The 19428-nt window shown below is 43.2% G+C and overlaps 2 protein-coding genes across 2 annotated transcripts; one reads left to right on the top strand and one right to left on the bottom strand.

The window, feature by feature from the left end:
- The first annotated feature begins 414 nt into the window (after window positions 1–414).
- LOC121573576 (zinc finger and BTB domain-containing protein 21-like) lies at window positions 415–6204 on the top strand. The gene is made up of 2 exons (XM_041885665.1): window positions 415–545; window positions 1797–6204. Exon 2 carries the CDS (start codon window positions 1802–1804, stop codon window positions 4877–4879), a length of 3078 nt encoding a protein of 1025 aa, XP_041741599.1. The 5' UTR covers window positions 415–545; window positions 1797–1801; the 3' UTR covers window positions 4880–6204.
- An 11464-nt stretch (window positions 6205–17668) lies between these two features.
- Window positions 17669–19407, bottom strand: LOC121573575 (autophagy-related protein 101). The gene is made up of 2 exons (XM_041885664.2): window positions 18779–19407; window positions 17669–18645 (listed from the first exon to the last, which is right to left on the bottom strand). The coding sequence occupies exons 1-2, from the start codon at window positions 19028–19030 to the stop codon at window positions 18244–18246; spliced, it is 654 nt and encodes a 217-aa protein (XP_041741598.1). The 5' UTR covers window positions 19031–19407; the 3' UTR covers window positions 17669–18243.
- Between the last annotated feature and the right edge of the window lie 21 nt (window positions 19408–19428).

Genomic DNA, 19428 nt, shown 5'->3' with positions numbered 1-19428 from the left:
AAACATTGGCTTTGATTTGATTTTCCTCAAATTATTGTTGTCATTCATTAGATATATATAAAAAAGAACTTGACCAGTAATAAGAGCAAAATACATTCTGCATTTCCATTCAGTAATTCCACATAATTCAACAGTAGGCTATCCATCTATGGTTTTAGAGAATCACATTCTCGCCAACAGAATATTGATACTTTGCAACTGAGACAGCAATGTTGACGTGATAGGAATATAATGTTTTTTATTTTATTTAATGTGAACTGGTATTGCTTCCCAATGAAATGTTTGAGTCTCAAATAACGAAAATATGACCTGTCACTTTAAGAGGTTTAAATCTTCCTGTCACATCCTACATTCCCGCCTACGGGGTATAAAGCAGCCTATCAGAACGCAGCGCACGTGACGAGCGTTCTATGTGATGACCTCATCCCTGGAGTGGGATGACGTCAAGTTCAAGATGGATGGAATCACGACTACCACACACTCAACAGAATTCTGATATAAAGTCTTGTTCGTGTGCTCCGTGGGAACAGAACGAAGACATAGGGGTAAGTTTAGAAAGCCACAAAACTATCTGGCGATAGTGCCTTATATTGAAGTCTTGTTTGTATGAAATGTTTTTTTCCTGACGTAACTCGAAGGGGGTTTCTTCTTCTTTTATAAACCCCACGAGCAACTGCCCTGTGTGTGCTGTAGATGCTGCGTCTGCGCTGTAACGAGGGAGAAAATAAAGTAGCGGGTGTGTGCGCGCACACTCACTGACGGGGTTTTGACTCTGTTCCTTGGAAAGCTCGGAATCATTCTCAGAATGCGCAGTTCTGATGCAACTTTTCTTTTTCGGAAACATTGTAACACAAAGTGATCATGTGATATCACCGCCAGCAACAGTAACAAACAGACCACGCACTGCGTTTTTTGTTTCCATTTTCACTCATCAATTTAGACCGTAACGAGGAGATACTTGCCAGAGTGATAAAACCAGTTTCAGTTTAACTTATGTGTCATCAGGAATTTTAGCCACGTCTCGCGATGATCTAATGCTTGCTTCCCTGACTTCCCATCAGACACATTCTGTGGATGCGCAGCGTTCTAAACTTTTCTGATATGGAACGTGTCAGACACGTTTATTTATCATGTGGAATTGATAGCCGTGTCCACAGTTGTGTGCGGAAAGGAATGAACGCTGCCTGCGTCCCTGCTAAATATGCCCCCATGGCATGCCATGTCTTCTGATTAAAGACATGATGTAATCGAAATAGAACCTATAAATGCGCATGCGTCATGTTATTTGTGCTTATACCACAGATAGGCCTAGATACAGTAGCTCCTACCAGTAGCTGATCTAAACTACTCAATTACATTTAACGTCCTCTTAGTCAAAATGCTGCTTTACAGAATATATATGTGTTTTGGTATTCTAAAAGGAAGGATTTAATAACTAGCTAAGTAATAGGCTATTTTCACTAATATATTTCTATCAATCAGTTGGCACAGACTGCATCGCAAAATAAATACAGTACTGACAAATATACATGCATTCATCTATATCCCATTCATTCATTCATACATTTCTCAAACATTGTCAAATATGAATTTAGCATAATGCTATTAGATTCTTATACTTTTAGCAACTTTTTTGCTGTTATGTATTTCTTCAGATTCTATTTATTTGTTTGATTTTATGTATAAGCCAATCCATTTTTAGGTAACTCCTTACTTTCACTTTTTTACTGAGAACACGTGAATCAAAATAGGTGCCTTGAAATAAAAATGATCTCCTTTTTGTTCTTGCCTTTCAGCCAGAATGGAGAGTCTGGTGCACTACAGTAATCCATCCCACGGCCTCTCTGTGCTGGGGGTGCTCAATGAGCAGCGCCTGAGGGGGCAGCTCTGTGACACAGTCTTGGTTGTGGGGGATCAGAGGTACAAGGCCCACAGGAGTGTGCTCGCCGCTAGCAGTGAGTATTTCCAATCCCTTTTCACACGGAGGGAGTCTGAGCCTCACAAAGTGATACAGCTGGACTTCTGTGAGCCTGACGCCTTTGAGATAGTGCTGAATTACATATACTCAACCTCTATCTTCGTGGACAGAGGCAGCCTTGCAGCCATCCAGGAGCTGGGCTACAGTCTAGGAATCCCTTTTCTAACCAACATTATGTCAACAAGACCGCATGTGTCCTACTGCGTCTCCAGAAAAAGGCTGTCCTTCTCAGAGGACGATAACGACAGCCAGCCGAGGAGTGTCATTGTGCGCCAGAGCCGAGGTGGTGATGCTCCCGGCCCCGGTCGCTACGGTTCAAATGATCAAGGAGAACAGACTCAAGCTTCAGGACACAGGAAACTAAACGAATCATCCAGGAACACTGCATCCAATCCCAGAAAATCAGCTGAAGCAACTGATGAGGGTTCTAATAGCAAGCCCATCAGTTCATATGCCTCCATCTTAAAGGGGAAGACATCATCACACACAGGGTCATCAGGAAGGCCACAGCTCACCTCCTCAGTCTCCTTCAGTGAATCTCCAACAGTCATGTTACAATCTGATCCAAGCACTAAAGAAGTGGAGGAGGAGCAGAGGCTCTACAGACCCAAACCACACTTTCAGGGCCAGGCAGGGGAGCCTAGCCAGACCATTGACAGGAGTGGCCCACTCATAAAAAGCCTGCTACGCAGGTCATTATCCATGGACAGTCCCGTCCCAGTCTTCTCCCCCACACTGGAGCTCAATAAACTGCAAGGCCGAGAACAGTCTGTTGTTAAGATGGTGGCAAATACAGAGGAAGGGACTCCGACAGAGCACAAACACAGTGTGAAAGTATTTCCGCCGCTTCTTCTCAAGTCAAGGCACCACAGTAGGTATGATGATAAAGATGAAACTCCAGGAAAGGAGTTCCATGTGAAGACCGAGCCTAGCAGCCCACTGTCTGACCCCTCTGAGATCATTAGAATCACAGTGGGGGATTCTCTACCAGTTAACCTCAAAAACATTGAAATGGATTTTGAACAAGGCCCTACTAAGCCATTTTATAATCTCCCTGGAAAGAGAAAGGTGAGGCGAGACAATCGAAGGTACCCATTCAAAAAGTCTAAAGGGGTGAACGAACATGATTTCCTATGTGAAGATGATGAAGACGATATGTCAGCATCTGTACCTCACAACTCCAACATGGACGACAATGATGAAGGCTGGACTGATGAGCCCAGGAAGAGCAAGATGTTTAAATGCTGGAACTGTTTGAAAGTGTTCAGATCCAACGCTGGATTGCACCGCCATGTTAACATGTATCACAACCCAGATAAGCCGTATGCTTGTGACATCTGCCACAAACGCTTCCACACTAACTTCAAAGTCTGGACCCACTGTCAAACCCAGCACGGAGTGGTACAAAACCCTGCTTCATCCTCCAGCTCGTTCCAGCTGGATGAGAAGTTTCAGAGGAAGCTGATTGATATTGTGCGGGACAGAGAAATAAAGAAAGCCTTGCTCATGAAGCTGAGGAGAAATAAGCAGGGTTCGCAGTCTCAGGTGTTTGCCAAAAAAGGTGGCCTGAGATCAAGGTCAAATTTGATATGCCCTTACTGTGGGAAATCGTTTGTGTTTCTGTATCAGTTCAAGCAGCATTTGAAGACACACCCTGCGGAGAGAGACAACCAAGAGACTGAGAGAGAGAGCAGTCTCTACCAAAAGGACCAGCCCAGTCAGAGAGAGAACACAGACACAGGGATTTACTCCTGCAGGCTCTGCAATGAGAAGCTGTCCTCTCTCTTTGAGCTGGGAGACCACGAGAGGGGCTGTCGACACGCAACCGTGTGCCCTTACTGTGGCCTCCGATTCTCCAGCCCAGCGGTTAAAAAAGAGCATGAAGCACACTGCAAGTACAAGAAACTGACTTGCCTGGAGTGCATGAGGACCTTCAAGTCCTCCTTCAGCATATGGAGACACCAGGTGGAGGTTCACAACCACAACATTATGACTGTTAAGGAGCAGCTGCTGAGCCATCGGGAGGAGAACAATGGAGAAGTATCTGACCACGTCGGAAGGCCTCTCCATACCCAGGAGTCTGTGGGAGCGGGGAGCTCCAGAGAGGAAATCATCTACAGTGACTCCTCAGGTCCACCTATGTTAGATTCAGAGGATTCTTTATCATTCGTGCCCGAGGACCTGAATGCTAGCCAGCGTCACAACGACCATCACGGCGAGCTGACAGTGAAGGACGAGCCCATTGAGGAGGCCGTGAGCGAGAGGGAGGACATGACGTCTAGGGCCGCCGTCGAGCCCGAGGAGCCAGGTGTGTGGCCATGCGAAAAATGTGGCAAGCTCTTCGGTGGCCACAAAGACCTTGAGCGTCACCAGGAGCTGCTGTGTCACATCAAACCCTTCATCTGTCACATCTGCAACAAGGCCTTCAGGACCAACTTCCGCCTTTGGAGCCACTTCCAGTCCCACATGTCCACCTCCGATGAACCTGGAGCGAGAGAGGTCGATGACAGGCGCCCTTCGTCTCCCTCCCCCTCACCACCACCGGCGGTCACACAAGCAACTGGACGTCCTGCCCCACAAGTTTCTCCACCTAAACCAGTGGAGGCAGAGCCAGTGGTAGCTAAAGCTGTGGTAGCGAAAGAGGAGGAGAAACCTGGAAGCTCATCGTCAATGCCCAGGACCAAAAGGCCAGAGATGGACAGATCACACAGTAGCCCCCTACCCAAGATGGATAGTGTGGATAATCCCCTCACCCCTCAGGAATCAGAAACCCTTTTTTACCACGCCCCCACTCTCTCTGCCCTCACATTTAAGAGGCAGTACATGTGTAAGCTCTGCCACAGAACATTCAAGACTGCCTTTAGTCTTTGGAGCCATGAGAAGAGCCATAGTCACATTTAAGTGTGTCTCACTCAAACACCTGTACTCTGTTTTGAGCCTCTGAGATGATACTTTATGCTCACAGCATCGTAAGAGATCAAATATAACTCAGCCTACACAATAAATATTTTGAATGTATCTATTGCTGTTGATAGTGGCTTGGCTTCATGTTATGTTTTCCAGTGGCCATGTGTCATAGAGGTGTGAAAGTGAATGTGTGCAATGAACTGCTATTTGCCTCATCGGCTCCATACAATGGTTACTTTGCCTTTGACATTAGGTTAGTACTGTGTAAATCTATTTCAGATAACCCCCTTTGAGTTGTCTTCACCTATAAAACTATTTTGATTCAAAAATTGCTGTACTGTACAATTCAAGATCAGTTACGTGCTTTTGGTTAAGTTGTGAATTTGTGTTGATTGATGCGTGAAGATGACATTATGAAGATGATATTAGTGGCCTCGAGCATCATGTTTATTGATATGCACTTTGCAATTCTGTTCAATATTTACATTGCATATAATGGTCAAATTACATTGATTTAATTGTTGTTATATGAATCTTTATTTTGGATCCTCTGCATTCCATTAACATTTCAGTTGTAATCTGTTTTGTACCATAAAATTATGGTTTTAATATTGTCTATTCGTGTTAATTCTTCTTCATTCAGATTTTGTCATTGCCTTAGTGATATTTCATGAAGATTATACACGAAAACAAGACCAAAGAGCAGTTAGATTAGCAGGGGAATAAGAACTTGGAACGCATGCAGTATTTCAACTGACACTATTTTGTAGATTCTGAGTAAAATAAATAATTTATCTTATTTTCTTCTTTAATATTAGATATCATTAAATTACAGATTATCATTAGTGGATTATTGTGTAAAGAATATGGAAAATATGTACTTTATTGGGAAAGGAGTTTTGTTTACCTTCTGCCCACTGGGTGTGGTGTATGGTAGATTTTGTTGTTGTTTTTTATGATTCATTTGGTACACAAATACAACAGCACACAAGCGACTTGTATAGTAGATACATAGACAGGAGTGAATTTGAATGGGCAAGAACATGGGTATATTGCTCTCTGTCGGCTCAATACCTGTATGATTAAGTCTGAAATAGTTTGTATGAGGTTGAAAATTACACAAGTAATCGTATGAATTGATAGCATAGACTTAGCATATGCATCCTGAGACAATGAAGCACAGTAAGAGTTGTTGCAGATAAAAAATATTTAACTTAGATATTTAGAATGATTTACAACCAAGAGCCAATAAATGTACACATATACAGTATATACAGTACCAGTAAAAAGTTTGGACACACCTACTCATTCAAGGGTTTTTCTTTATTTTGACTATTTTCTACATTGTAGAATAATAGTGAAGACATCAAAACTATGAAATAACTCATATGGAATCATGTAGTAACCAAAAAAAGTGTTAAACAAATCTAAATATATTTTCTATTTGAGATTCTTCAAAGTAGCCACCCTTTGCCTTGATGACAGCTTTGCACACTCTTGGCATTCTCTCAACCAGCTTCACCTGGAATGGATTTCCAACAGTCTTGAAGGAGTTCCCATTTATGCTGAGCACTTGTTGGCTGCTTTTCCTTTACTCTGCCGTCCGACTCATCCCAAACCATCTCAATTGGGTTGAGGTCGGGGGATTGTGGAGGCCAGGTCATCTGATGCAGCACTCCATCACTCTCCTTCTTGGTAAAATAGCCCTTACACAGCCTAGAGGTGTGTTGGGTCATTGTCCTGTTGAAAAACAAAAGATAGTCTCACAAGCGCAAACCACCTCCTCCATGCTTTACGGTGGGAACTACAAAGACACGGCGGTTGGAACCAAAAATCTCAAATTTGGACTCATCAGACCAAAGGACAGATTTCCACCGGTCTAATGTCCATTGCTCGTGTTTCTTGGCCCAAGCAACTCTGGGTCATCCTTTCCTATGGCGGTCCTCATGAGAGCCAGTTTCATCATAGCGCTGGATGGTTTTTGCGACTGCACTTGAAGAAACGTTCAAAGTTCTTGACATTTTCCGGATTGACTGACCTTCATGTCTTAAAGGAATGATGGACTGTCATTTCTCTTTGCTTATTTGAGCTGTTCTTGCCATAATATGGACTTGGTCTTTTAACAAATAGGGCTATCTTCTGTATACCCCCCTACCTTGTCACAACACAACTGATTGGCTCAAACACATTAAGAAGGAAAGAAATTCCACAAATTAACTTTTAACAAGGCACACCAGTTAATTGAAATGCATCAAAATATATTTTGATTTTTTTGGTTACTACATGGGTCCATATGAGTTATTTCATAGTTTTGATGTCTTCACTATTATTATACAATGTAAAAAATAGTCAAAATAAAGAAAAACCCTTGAATGAGTAGGTGTGTCCAGACTTTTGACTGCTACTGTATATATAATAATAAATAAGTGAAAGCAAGATTGTTGCTCTTGGGGAAAAAGTGAGATTTGTAAAATAATTCCCTGTCCTATAACAGAGTCAGAATTTAAATGGTATATTTTGGTTGTTTAAGTGTGTACTTTTTGCTGTTACACCTGGAAAAGGGGTTTTAAAATAAGATTAATTGTTTTTAAACAATGATTTGTTCGTTTCATGATAACTGTGACCTCTATGTACATTTATTGAGGAGACCACTGTAACCACAGATATTGATATTCAGATTTAAAAAATGTAACTTTTTTTATGTTTAAATTCGGTGGTTAGGTTCAAACAAAGTATGTATTTATATTTGTGCTCTGAATTTTATGCAAGATCATTAAAAAAAGAAATTGAGTGCAAATAAATGTAATATAATTTTGTGTATATGGCAGTGTTTGTATAATTGTATACCTATAATTTGTTTGTTTATGAAAATGCATACTTTTAGTATTACTGTGCTATTCCTGCAATAATTAATATTTGTATGGTTGCTTTACATGAACTGCAGCAGTTTTGTTTTTTTCTACAGTTCTTGTGCTTGAATTCTTTCTGTAATAAAGAGGTGATAATGCAGTAGCTGCCTTGGTATTGAGTGTGTATATTGTTTGGATTGCACTTATAAGAAACTAACCCTTGAATTAGGGCTGGGAATTACCAGGGACCTCACAATACGATATTATCACGATACTTAGGTGCCGATACGATATATATTGCGATTCTCATGATTCTATATGTATTGCGATTCGATACTGTGATTTTATTGCGATTAGATGTTCCAAACATATTGCTCACCATATGTCTGCTGCAGAGGGACAAGAGAGAGCCATGAGAAAACAAGTTTTTATCAGGCATTGAAATAAGTGCTGAAAACAAATTGGCTCCTTATTTAAAAAGAAGACGGAGAAGGAAAAATACTGGAGTTTTGGTGCAGGTACAGCCAACTAGTGCAAAAAATATATTGTTCTATTGTCAAAACTATACGATATATCGTCAAAAAATAATACCCCCCCATCACTACCTTGAATCATGATTGTTTTCAGGAGAAGTTGGTATGTGTTTAAATGAGTAATGTCTCTACTTGGCTTTGGTTTCCACTATGGAACGGTTGAAACTGCAATCATGTTTGCACTAGTTGCTCCATTATTAAGGCATGACCAAAGCTGTTACAGATAACAATGCAAAAGAGCTGAACATTCACTAATGTGACCAAGAGAAATGGTGCCAACGTTATTCCTTGGACAGATGGTCACTGCCATGGGTCACAGAGCTGTTTTCAAACTATTTAGCCACTTGGACAGTGGTGACAAATTTTTGGCTGTGAACCAGGAAGTGAATTTGCTGTCTGCTCTGTGGCCCTTGAGGATATAGAGACTGGAAATCCTTTGCTCTCCATTATTGTTCAAGGTCATCCTGTGAATGAAAAATACATGATTGGAGAGGAAACCTTTGCAACTTAGATGAGGAAAAACATCCACACAGCTGAATGACAAATAATGCTTTTGAATAAAGCATCTGGCCTCTCAACCTAAAAAATGCCCTGACTGTTTAGTTCCTAATTCTTTATTTGAAGATTTCCTCAACATCTTTACAACTTGACCTGTCTGATGCCACATGCTTGGTATGCAGTATAGCACAGAGTTTCTAAACCCAGAGGCGCAAAATGGCAAGACTTCCCAGAACGCTTGTGAAACAGACCTAACAGACCAGGTTTATATTGAAGGAGTGCCTATGATTTGAAGGCCTGCACATGTGCAGTTCGGCACGAGATGACCGTTATACCCGACGACGTGTTTCTGCGCATGAGCTTAACTAGCTAACATCGCCATGACATCATCTATAAGTGTGATCAGGGATTTCTATTATCAGTGGCGACCCGTCATTCAGGGCAGGTGGGGCTGTTTTGCATGTTATTTTGTCATTAATACGTGTCACATATCAGTTTGCAAACAATGTAAAACAAAATAAAAATTATAATTGAGTTAATAAAGCCGCATACAAACATGGTCTCTTTTTTGCTTTCTTGAGTAAGGCAGCTCCAAAATACAGGTGTTTCAGCCTAGCTCAGTGCTTTCTGTGGTGGTGGGGCAGCCAGCAGAAAATAAGAAGCGTAGGGGTTGGTAATGTTCTCTAGTTGCGCCATGATTAGCTCAGTGTTCTGTCACTCATAGGGACGCTACGTGATCGCAAAATCTATGGGGAGAGCTCAAAAATTCAAGCCCCTTCGGTGCTGCCATAGAGTTACATTAGAAGTGCCCATCCAAGAAGGCTCAAGGTCATTGGCCACAGATAAAATGACGTCAAATCACCTTATATCTACAGTAGCTTTGATTGGACTGATCATGTCAACATCATACATTTACATTTTACATTTTAGTCATTTAGCAGACGCTCTTATCCAGAGCGACTTACAGTTAGTGAATACATATATATATTTTTTTATACTGGCCCCCCATGGGAATCGAACCCACAACCCTGGCGTTGCAAACGCCATGCTCTATCAACTGAGCTACATCCCTGCCGGCCATTCCCTCCCCTACCCTGGACGACGCTGGGCCAATTGTGCGCCGCCCATGAGTCTCCCGGTCGCGGCCGGCTGCGACAGAGCCTGGATTCGAACCAGGATCTCTAGTGGCACAGTTAGCACTGCGATGCAGTGCCTTAGACCACTGCGCCACTCAGGAGGCTTACTTTCAAAATATTAGCAGTCATCATCATTTAGTCATTTTAGCAGACGCTCTTATCCAGAGCGACTTACAGTTAGTGAGTGCATACATTAAATCAAGTCGACAATCTACTGGCAAATCCTTTTCAATCCTTGTCATATGATAAAACGAATCGGTGCTCATCAGCCATTGGACATAACCATTACACAACAAGTTGGAAATCGCAAATTCAACAATGAGTGGTTTGGAAGGAATCAGTGGCTAACTGCAAGCATTGCAAGGCAATCACTAGTCTGCTATTCAGTGGAGTGGATGTGTGGTCCAAGTCTGTGTTTAAGGGTCTATTTTCCAAGCTTAAAAGGATAAACATTGGCCATGCTGTCAATCCAGCATGACTTTTGCCGCTTTCAAAACAACTGGAAACTCGGAACTGGGAAATCTCAGACTTCAGTGAGTTCAAGACAACTGGGAACTCTGGAAAAAAACGGTCATCCAACTCGGAAATTCCAAGTCGGGAACTCGGGCCTCTTTCTAGAGCTCCGACCTGAAGATCACTAACGTCATGATTCTACCTTATTTTTTTCCCGAGTTCCCAGTTGTCTTGAAAGCACCATAAATCCAGAGAATGCCAGACTTTGAAGACAAAATTTGCCCACAAAGGACCGCCGCACCACCTTCTTGTTCAAGTGAGCATAGCACCTTAAGGTGAGTCCAAAAATGTATTGTATGCTGCTGCATAAATAATGTAATATGCCAGGGAGATACAGTGAGGAGAACAAGTATTTGATACACTGCCGATTTTGCAGGTTTTCCTACTTACAAAGCATGTAGCGGTCTGTAATTTTTATCATAGGTACACTTCAACTGTGAGAGACGGAATCTAAAACAAAAATCCAGAAAATCACATTGTATGATTTTTAAGTAATTAATTTGCATTTTATTGCATGACATAAGTATTTGATCACCTACCAACCAGTAAGAATTCCGGCTCTCACAGACCTGTTAGTTTTTCTTTAAGAAGCCCTCCTGTTCTCCACTCATTACCTGTATTAACTGCACCTGTTTGAACTCGTTACCTGTATAAAAGACACCTGTCCACACACTCAATCAAACAGACTCCAACCTCTCCACAATGGCCAAGACCAGAGAGCTGTGTAAGGACATCAGAGATACAATTGTAGACCTGCACAAGGCTGGGATGGGATACAGGACAATAGGCAAGCAGCTTGGTGAGAAGGCAACAACTGTTGGCGCAATTATTAGAAAATGGAAGAAGTTCAAGATGACGGTCAATCACCCTCGGTCTGGGGCTCCATGCAAGATCTCACCTCGTGGGGCATCAATGATCATGAGGAAGGTGAGGGATCAGCCCAGAACTACACGGCAGGACCTGGTCAATGACCTGAAGAGAGCTGGGACCACAGTCTCAAAGAAAACCATTAGTAACACACTACGCTGTCATGGATTAAAATCCTGCAGCGCACGCAAGGTCCCCCTGCTCAAGCCAGCGCATGTCCAGGCCCGTCTGAAGTTTGCCATTGACCATCTGGATGATCCAGAGGAGGAATGGGAGAAGGTCATGTGGTCTGATGAGACAAAAATTGAGCTTTTTGGTCTAAACTCCACTCACCGTGTTTGGAGGAAGAAGAAGGATGAGTAGAACCCCAAGAACACCATCCCAACCGTGAAGCATGGAGGTGGAAACATCATTCTTTGGGGATGCTTTTCTGCAAAGGGGACAGGATGACTGCACCGTATTGAGGGGAGGATGGATGAAGCCATGTATCGCGAGATCTTGGCCAACAACCTCCTTCCCTCAGTAAGAGCATTGAAGATGGGTCGTGGCTGGGTCTTCCAGCATGACAACGACCCGAAACACACAGCCAGGGCAACTAAGGAGTGGCTCCGTAAGAAGCATCTCAAGGTCCTGGAGTGGCCTAGCCAGTCTCCAGACCTGAACCCAATAGAAAATCTTTGGAGGGAGCTGAAAGTCCATATTGCCCAGCGACAGCCCCCGAAACCTGAAGGATCTGGAGAAGGTCTGTATGGAGGAGTGGGCCAAAATCCCTGCTGCAGTGTGTGCAAACCTGGTCAAGACCTACAGGAAACGTATGATCTCTGTAATTGCAAACAAAGGTTTCTGTACCAAATATTAAGTTCTGCTTTTCTGATGTATCAAATAATTATGTCATGCAATAAAATGCAAATTAATTACTTAAAAATCATACAATGTGATTTTCTGGATTTTTGTTTTAGATTCCGTCTCTCACAGTTGAAGTGTACCTATGATAAAAATTACAGACCTCTACATGCTTTGTAAGTAGGAAAATCTGCAAAATCGGCAGTGTATCAAATACTTGTTCTCCCCACTGTATGTATACTGTAGCTAAGAAAGTAATACTAAGTGTTTGTTGTGTAGTAAGCTATTAGTAGCCCATGTGCCTCACCCTAATAATTTGGTCCCTTTCCCCTCATAATTTAGTCCACTGTTCTGACTTGGTGCTGCACATGTAGTCTATAGCCTGTTTTAGAGAAATGTCATCATCGAATATTGTAAGAGCTTTCATTGTCTGCTTATATGCCCCCTTTATTTATCCTATGGTTCTGACTTGGTGTACAGGGAGAATACTGTAAGAACAGCCCATGTTCTGAATTCTGTCGCTGTACATTTAAAAAGTGCTGAACAACTAGTTATATTGACTACCAGCTAGCCTGGACTATTATTCGGCCAGTCTGCACTGTCTGTACAGCACGTTATCGACCCAGAACATATCCGTTTTTCTGCCGGAATCACTGAATCACTGGATCTTTAACTCTGGATTCATCGCTACCAGCTAGCTGCAACAAAATGGACATTGTGGTTTGGCTAATCATCCTGAGCTAGGCCCATCTCCCGGCTATCTACCTCTCTGTCAACCGGACGGGACCACCTAGTGTTGACACGGAGCCCCTCCGATCCAACACGACTGGTCTGCCGACGAAATCGTCTGATGTGGTTACAACAGGCTTCCCGTTACGACGTCGACCACGAAGATTCCATCTGCTAGCCCCGGCCCGCTAGCACACGCTAGCCGTGGCCTCTTGCTCGCTAGTGCTTTAGCAGCCCCCGAACTACCTCCGAACTATCCTATTGCTGTTCACCAGACCTTATGATAACTCAGCTATACAGCTGATGCCTGCTGGACTGTTCCTTTTTACGGTACCGCATCCTGTTTATGTTTAGCCTCAGCCCAAACTGTGTCGCCATTACCAGCTGTTGTCTTAGCTCTCTCAAATTACACCTGTGATTGCTTTATGCCTCACTCCCATGTCAATATGGTTTGCTTATTGCTGTTTCGGTTATTTCTAATTGTACTATTTCACTGTAGATCCCCCAGCCCAGCTAAACCTGCCTTAGATAGCTCCTTTGTCCCACCCCCCATACACGCGGAGACCGACTCAATCGGTGCCTCCAGTGATGCTATCTCTTTCATTGTTACCCAACGCTTAGGTTTACCTCCACTTTACTCATATCCTTCCATATCCTTGTCTGTACATAATGCCCTGAATCTGTTCTACAACGCCCGTAAATCTGCCCCCTTTATTCTATGTACCCAACGCACTAGAAGACCAGTTCTTAAAGCCTTTAGCCGTATCCTTATTCTAGTCCTCCTCTGTTCCTCTGGTGATGTAGAGGCTAACCCAGGCCCTGCAGCCCTCAGTATCACTCCTACTCCCCAGGCGCTATCATTTGTTGACTTCTGTAACCGTAAAAACCTTGGTTTCTTGCATGTTAATATCAGAAGTCTCCTTCCTAAGTTTGAGTTATTCACTGCGTTAGCACACTCCGCCAACCCTGATGTTCTAGCAGTGTCTGAATCCTGGCTTAGGAAGGCCACCAAAAATTCTGAAATGTCCATCCCCAACTATAACATTTTCCGTCTAGATAGAACTTCCAAAGGGGGTGGAGTTGCAATCTACTGTAGAGATAGCCTGCAGAGCTCTATCATACTATCCAGGTCTGTGCCCAACCAGTTTGAGCTTCTACTTCTAAAAATCCCCCTTTCCAGAAATAAGTCTCTCACTGTTGCCGCTTGCTACAGACCCCCCTCAGCCCCCAGCTGTGCCCTGGACACCATATGTGAATTGATTGCCCCCCATTTATCCTCAGAGTTCGTACTGCTTGGTGACCTAAATTGGGATATGCTTAACACCCCGGCCATCCTACAATCCAAACTAGATGCCCTCAATCTCACACATATTATCAACGAACCTACCAGGTACAACCCTAAATCCGTAAACATGGGTACCCTTATAGATATCATCCTGACTAACTTACCCTCTAAATACACCTCTGCTGTCTTCAACCAGGATCTCAGCGATCACTGCCTTATTGCCTGCATCCGTAACGGGTCCGCGGTCAAACGACCACCCCTCATCACTGTCAAACGCTCCCTAAAACACTTTAGCGAGCAGGCCTTCCTAATTGACCTGGCCCAGGTATCCTGGATGGATATAGATCTCATTCCGTCAGTAGAGGATGCCTGGTTGTTCTTTAAAAGTAATTTCCTCTCAATCTTAAATAAACATGCCCCATTCAAAAAATACAGAACTAAGAACAGATATAGCCCCTGGTTCTCCTCAGACTTGACTGCCCTTGACCAGCACAAAAACATCCTGTGGCGTACTGCATTAGCATCAAATAGCTCCCGCGATATGCAACTTTTCAGGGAAGTTAGGAACCAAGATACACAATCAGTCAGGAAAGCAAAGGCTAACTTTTTCAAACAGAAATTTGCATCCTGTAGCACTAACTCCAAAAAGTTTTGGGACACTGTAAAGTCCATTGAGAATAAGAGCACTTCCTCCCAGCTGCCCACTGCACTGAAGCTAGGAAACACTATCACCACCGATAAATCTACAATAATCGAGAATTTCAACAAGCATTTTGCTACGGCTGGCCATGCTTTCCACCTGGCTACCACTACCCCGGCCACCAACTCTGCACCCTCCGCTGCAACTTGCCCATGCCCCCCGCTTCTCCTTCACACAAATTCAGACAGCTGATGTTCTGAAAGAGCTGCAAAATCTGGACCCCTACAAATCAGCTGGGCTAGACAATCTGGACCCTTTCTTTCTAAAACTAGCCGCCGTAATTGTCGCAACCCCTATTACTAGCCTGTTCAACCTCTCTTTCGTAACGTCTGAGATCCCCAGAGATTGGAAAGCTGCCGCGGTCATCCCCCTCTTCAAAGGGGGTGACACTCTAGATCCAAACTGTTACAGACCAATATCCATCCTGCCCTGCCTTTCGAAAGTACTTGAAAGCCAAGTTAACAAACAGATCACCGACCATTTCGAATCCCACCGTACCTTCTCCGCTATGCAATCCGGTTTCCGAGCTGGTCATGGGTGCACTTCAGCCACGCTCAAGGTCCTAAACGATATTATAACCGCGATCGATAATAGACAGTACTGTGCAGCCGTCTTCATCGACCTGGCCAAGGCTTTCGACTCTGTCAACCACTGCATTCTTATTGGCAGACTAAATAGCCTTGGTTTCTCAAATGACTGCCTCGCCTGGTTCACCAACTACTTCTCAGATAGAGTTCAATGTGTCAAATCGGAGGGCCTGTTGTCTGGACCTCTGGCAGTCTCTATGGGGGTGCCACAGGGTTCAATTCTCAACTCTATTCTCTGTGTATATCAATGATGTCGCTCTTGCTGCTGGTGACGCTCGGATCCACCTCTATGTGGACGACACCATTTTGTATACATCTGGCCCTTCATTGGACACTGTGTTAACAAACCTCCAAACGAGCTTCAACGCCATACAACACTCCTTCCGTAGCCTCCAACTGCTCTTAAACACTAGTAAAACTAAATGCATGCTCTTCAATCAAACGCTGCTTGCACCCGCCCACCAGACTAGAATCACTACTCTCGGCGGGTCTGACCTAGAGTATGTGGACAACTACAAATACCTAGGTGTCTGGTTAGCCTGTAAACTCTCCTTCCAGACTCACATTAAGCATCTCCAATCAAAAGTTAGATCTAGAATCGGCTTCCTATTTCGCAACAAAGCCTCCTTCACTCATGCTGCCAAACATGCCCTCGTAAAACGGACTATCCTACCGATCCTTGACTTCGGCGATGTCATTTACAAAATAGCCTCCAACACTCTACTCAGCAAATTGGATGTAGTCTATCACAGTGCCATCCGTTTTGTCTCCAAAGCCCCATACACTACCCACCACTGTGACCTGTACGCTCTTGTTGGCTGGTCCTCACTACATGTTCGTCGTCAAACTCACTGGCTCCAGGCCATCTATAAATCACTGCTAGGCAAATCCCTGCCTTATCTTAGCTCATTGGTCACCATAGCAGCACCCACCCGTAGTCTGCGCTCCAGCAGGTATATCTCACTGGTCATCCCCAAAGCCAACACCTCCTTTGGCCGCCATTCCTTCCAGTTCTCTGCTGCCAATGACTGGAACGAATTGCAAAAATCTCTGAAGCTGGAGACTCTTATCTCCCTCACTAACTTTAAGCATCAGTTGTCAGAGCACCTTACCGATCACTGCACCTGTACACAGCCCATCTGAAATTAGCCCACCCAACTACATCATCCCTATATTGTTATTTATTTTGCTCTTTTGCACCCCAGTATCTCTATTTGCACATAATCTCTTGCACATCTAGCATTCTAGTGTTAATACTAATTGTAATTATTTTGCACTATAGCCTATTTAATGCCTTACCTCCATAACTTGCTACATTTGCACACACTGTATATATATATTCTGTTGTATTTTTTGACTTTGTTTTTTTACCCCATATGTAACGCTGTGTTGTTGTTTTTATCGCACTGCTTTGCTTTATCTTGGCCAGGTCGCAGTTGTAAATTAGAACTTGTTCTCAACTGGCTTACCTGGTTAAATAAAGGTGAAATAAAAATAAATAAATAAAAAACTACGTCCGTCCTAGCTCGTTCATTAATGTCTTAATCGAAATTACGGATTGCCTTTTATCCGCTCGTTGTCTCCTTATGCCATAGTTTGTACATCTCAATTGTCAGTAGAAACCACAATTGTTTAAGCAAGTCAGCCATATCAGCTATGTTTTTTTAAAAGGCAGTAAATGAGGCTGAATGAACTGTTTCGCTGCCAGACAAGGCTCTGCTGATAGCCAGGTGTAACATTGGTAAGGTGTTGGGACTGCTGTTGGGACAGCTTTATGTAGGCCCTAACAGTTTGTGGACACCGTTTGTCACCGTTATAGTCAAATTAATGTATTGTTTAGTGTTGTGTTGTGTAGTGTAGTGGCTTTAATGGCAATCATCCCAAAAAACATCCCAACATTTACATGCTAAAATCGCCACTGTCTATTGTAGAAGCAGTTTCTGCCTATCTTCATACTGTACTGTCTTTGAATATACTGCACAAATTTGAACCCGTAAAGGACGAGACAGACCAACACGAATGTCGGCCATCTGCAGTAAATCACCTGCTGGGTGTGGAAGAAGCGTGGCGATTCAACGTGTAGAGTCAGGAAATTAACAGAAAATTACGACCGATGTTCTGTGGTCAGATGCAAAAGGACGGCAACCCACTGCGCACGGCCGAAGTTCGTGTTGGTCTGTCTTGTCCTTAATTAACATCAGTAAGCACAGAACCAGGTGGTTTTCTAGAATAACAATTGGGAATGTGAAATTAATTAGGATGACCCATTTTATTTTCAAAAGTGAAACATCTTTCTGCACATTATTTTCTTATAACAGAAGCAAATGTCAAACATAAATAAGATAGTTACTTTACAATTACTTAAAGCAGTTATTAAATGAAAACCTGTTTCAGACAGACTTGCTACTTTTGCAGCACTTTCTTCATACAAAAACATAAAAGCTCAAATTGTACTTGAATTTTATACTCTGTACTATCGGATGTGAAAGGTCATGTTTCAGTGTTGACGAAGGCATTTAGTGAAAGAATAGGGATAGATAACTAGGATCCTAAAATGACTGCTTACAAATGTGAATAAAACGGATTAGACATTTGATGGTGGTACTTCTAGCGTACTACCAGTGCTTCTAACATGAAGCAATTACATCCCATAGTCAATAAAGCCCACAGCCTGGTCCCTGATCTGTTTGTGTTGTTTTGGCAACTTCTATGGTCATCCTACGGTCACAACTATAGGAGTTGGCAAGACAGCACAAACAGATCTGGAACCAGGCTACCCAAAGCCATGTTTTAAGATGCAAATCATCTTGAGGCTCCCTCACAGTGCTAAGGTGTCTTTTATCAGCCTTCTCATGGTGGTGCTCACTGAGGTGCCCAGCGTATCAGTGATCTGAAAAGTGATTTTGTACAGGTAAGGCTGTACGTCTTTGAGGCTGGTGTCGAACACATTGTCCACTTCCGACTGGGTGGGCATCTTGGGTAGGTACTCGTGCTGGTTGATCACCTCCACAATGTTGATCACCTTCTCGCCCAGCTTCTCTCCCACTTTCTCCCGGCAGATCTGTCTCTCCTGCTCGTTGGCCAGGTTGACGACATTGACCTTGATGCTCCAGACCTCCCAGGGAATACACTCATCAGAGAAAGGCCAGCGAGACTTCTTTTTCTGGTAGAACTCCAGTGAAATTTGTCCCATTCCATCAGTCCCATTGCCCATGGCATCCTGTAAAGCACAACATAGATCCAGAGGTCAATGGATGCCAGTAAAAAACAACTACAGCTAGCTACATGTTTTAATATATAAGTTCAATATCAATTTCAATAGCCAAACAATCAGATTCATCTGAGAGGCCTACCTTGAATTCGCCCACTGCTTTCCTGATGACCCTGTCAAGCTCATCTGAAGAAACACGAACAAAACTGAAATCAATAAAGTCGCAGTCAATGTCCTGTGTGCCAACAGTGCCAATGGAGTAGGTGCCCTCTTTCTTGTAGTGAAATTTCCCAGTGCTGCGATGCAATAGGATAGTGTGCAACAGAGCCAACATAGCCTCGTCGACCTGTCTTCCCTCCACCGACACCTCCAGAACCTCTGAACGACAGTTCATGGTGATCTGCTTCCCCACAGCGGCAGATTGAATATATGGGGAAACTAGCAAGCTGTTGAAACACCCTTCAACGGTTGTTTACGTTGCATAAAACTGGCCTAACATCAAAATGAGCTAGCTAGCGGACGTTAGCTGCTACTGTTAGATAGCTATTGTGAGTAGCTAGCTATAACGCGCATCAAACGTTATTTCCCTCGAGCAAGTTCGATGGTTATCAAGAGAACGCGCAACTTTCAGACCCCCTTGATGAATATTGCAAAATATGTTGTTGCTAGCTAGCTATGTTCTTTAAATGTATTTATTCATAATAACTTGCTGACACAAAGTGTCATGTCGTCGTTCATACTAAAGAGGGGAGGAGCCATTTCTGTAAACACAACACTGAAAAATCTACGGAT

Source organism: Coregonus clupeaformis, chromosome 9 (assembly GCF_020615455.1).
Source record: "Coregonus clupeaformis isolate EN_2021a chromosome 9, ASM2061545v1, whole genome shotgun sequence".
Lineage (NCBI taxonomy): Eukaryota > Metazoa > Chordata > Actinopteri > Salmoniformes > Salmonidae > Coregonus > Coregonus clupeaformis.
Note: the sequence above shows the minus strand (reverse complement) of the source record. Positions and strands in the feature narration are given on the sequence as shown.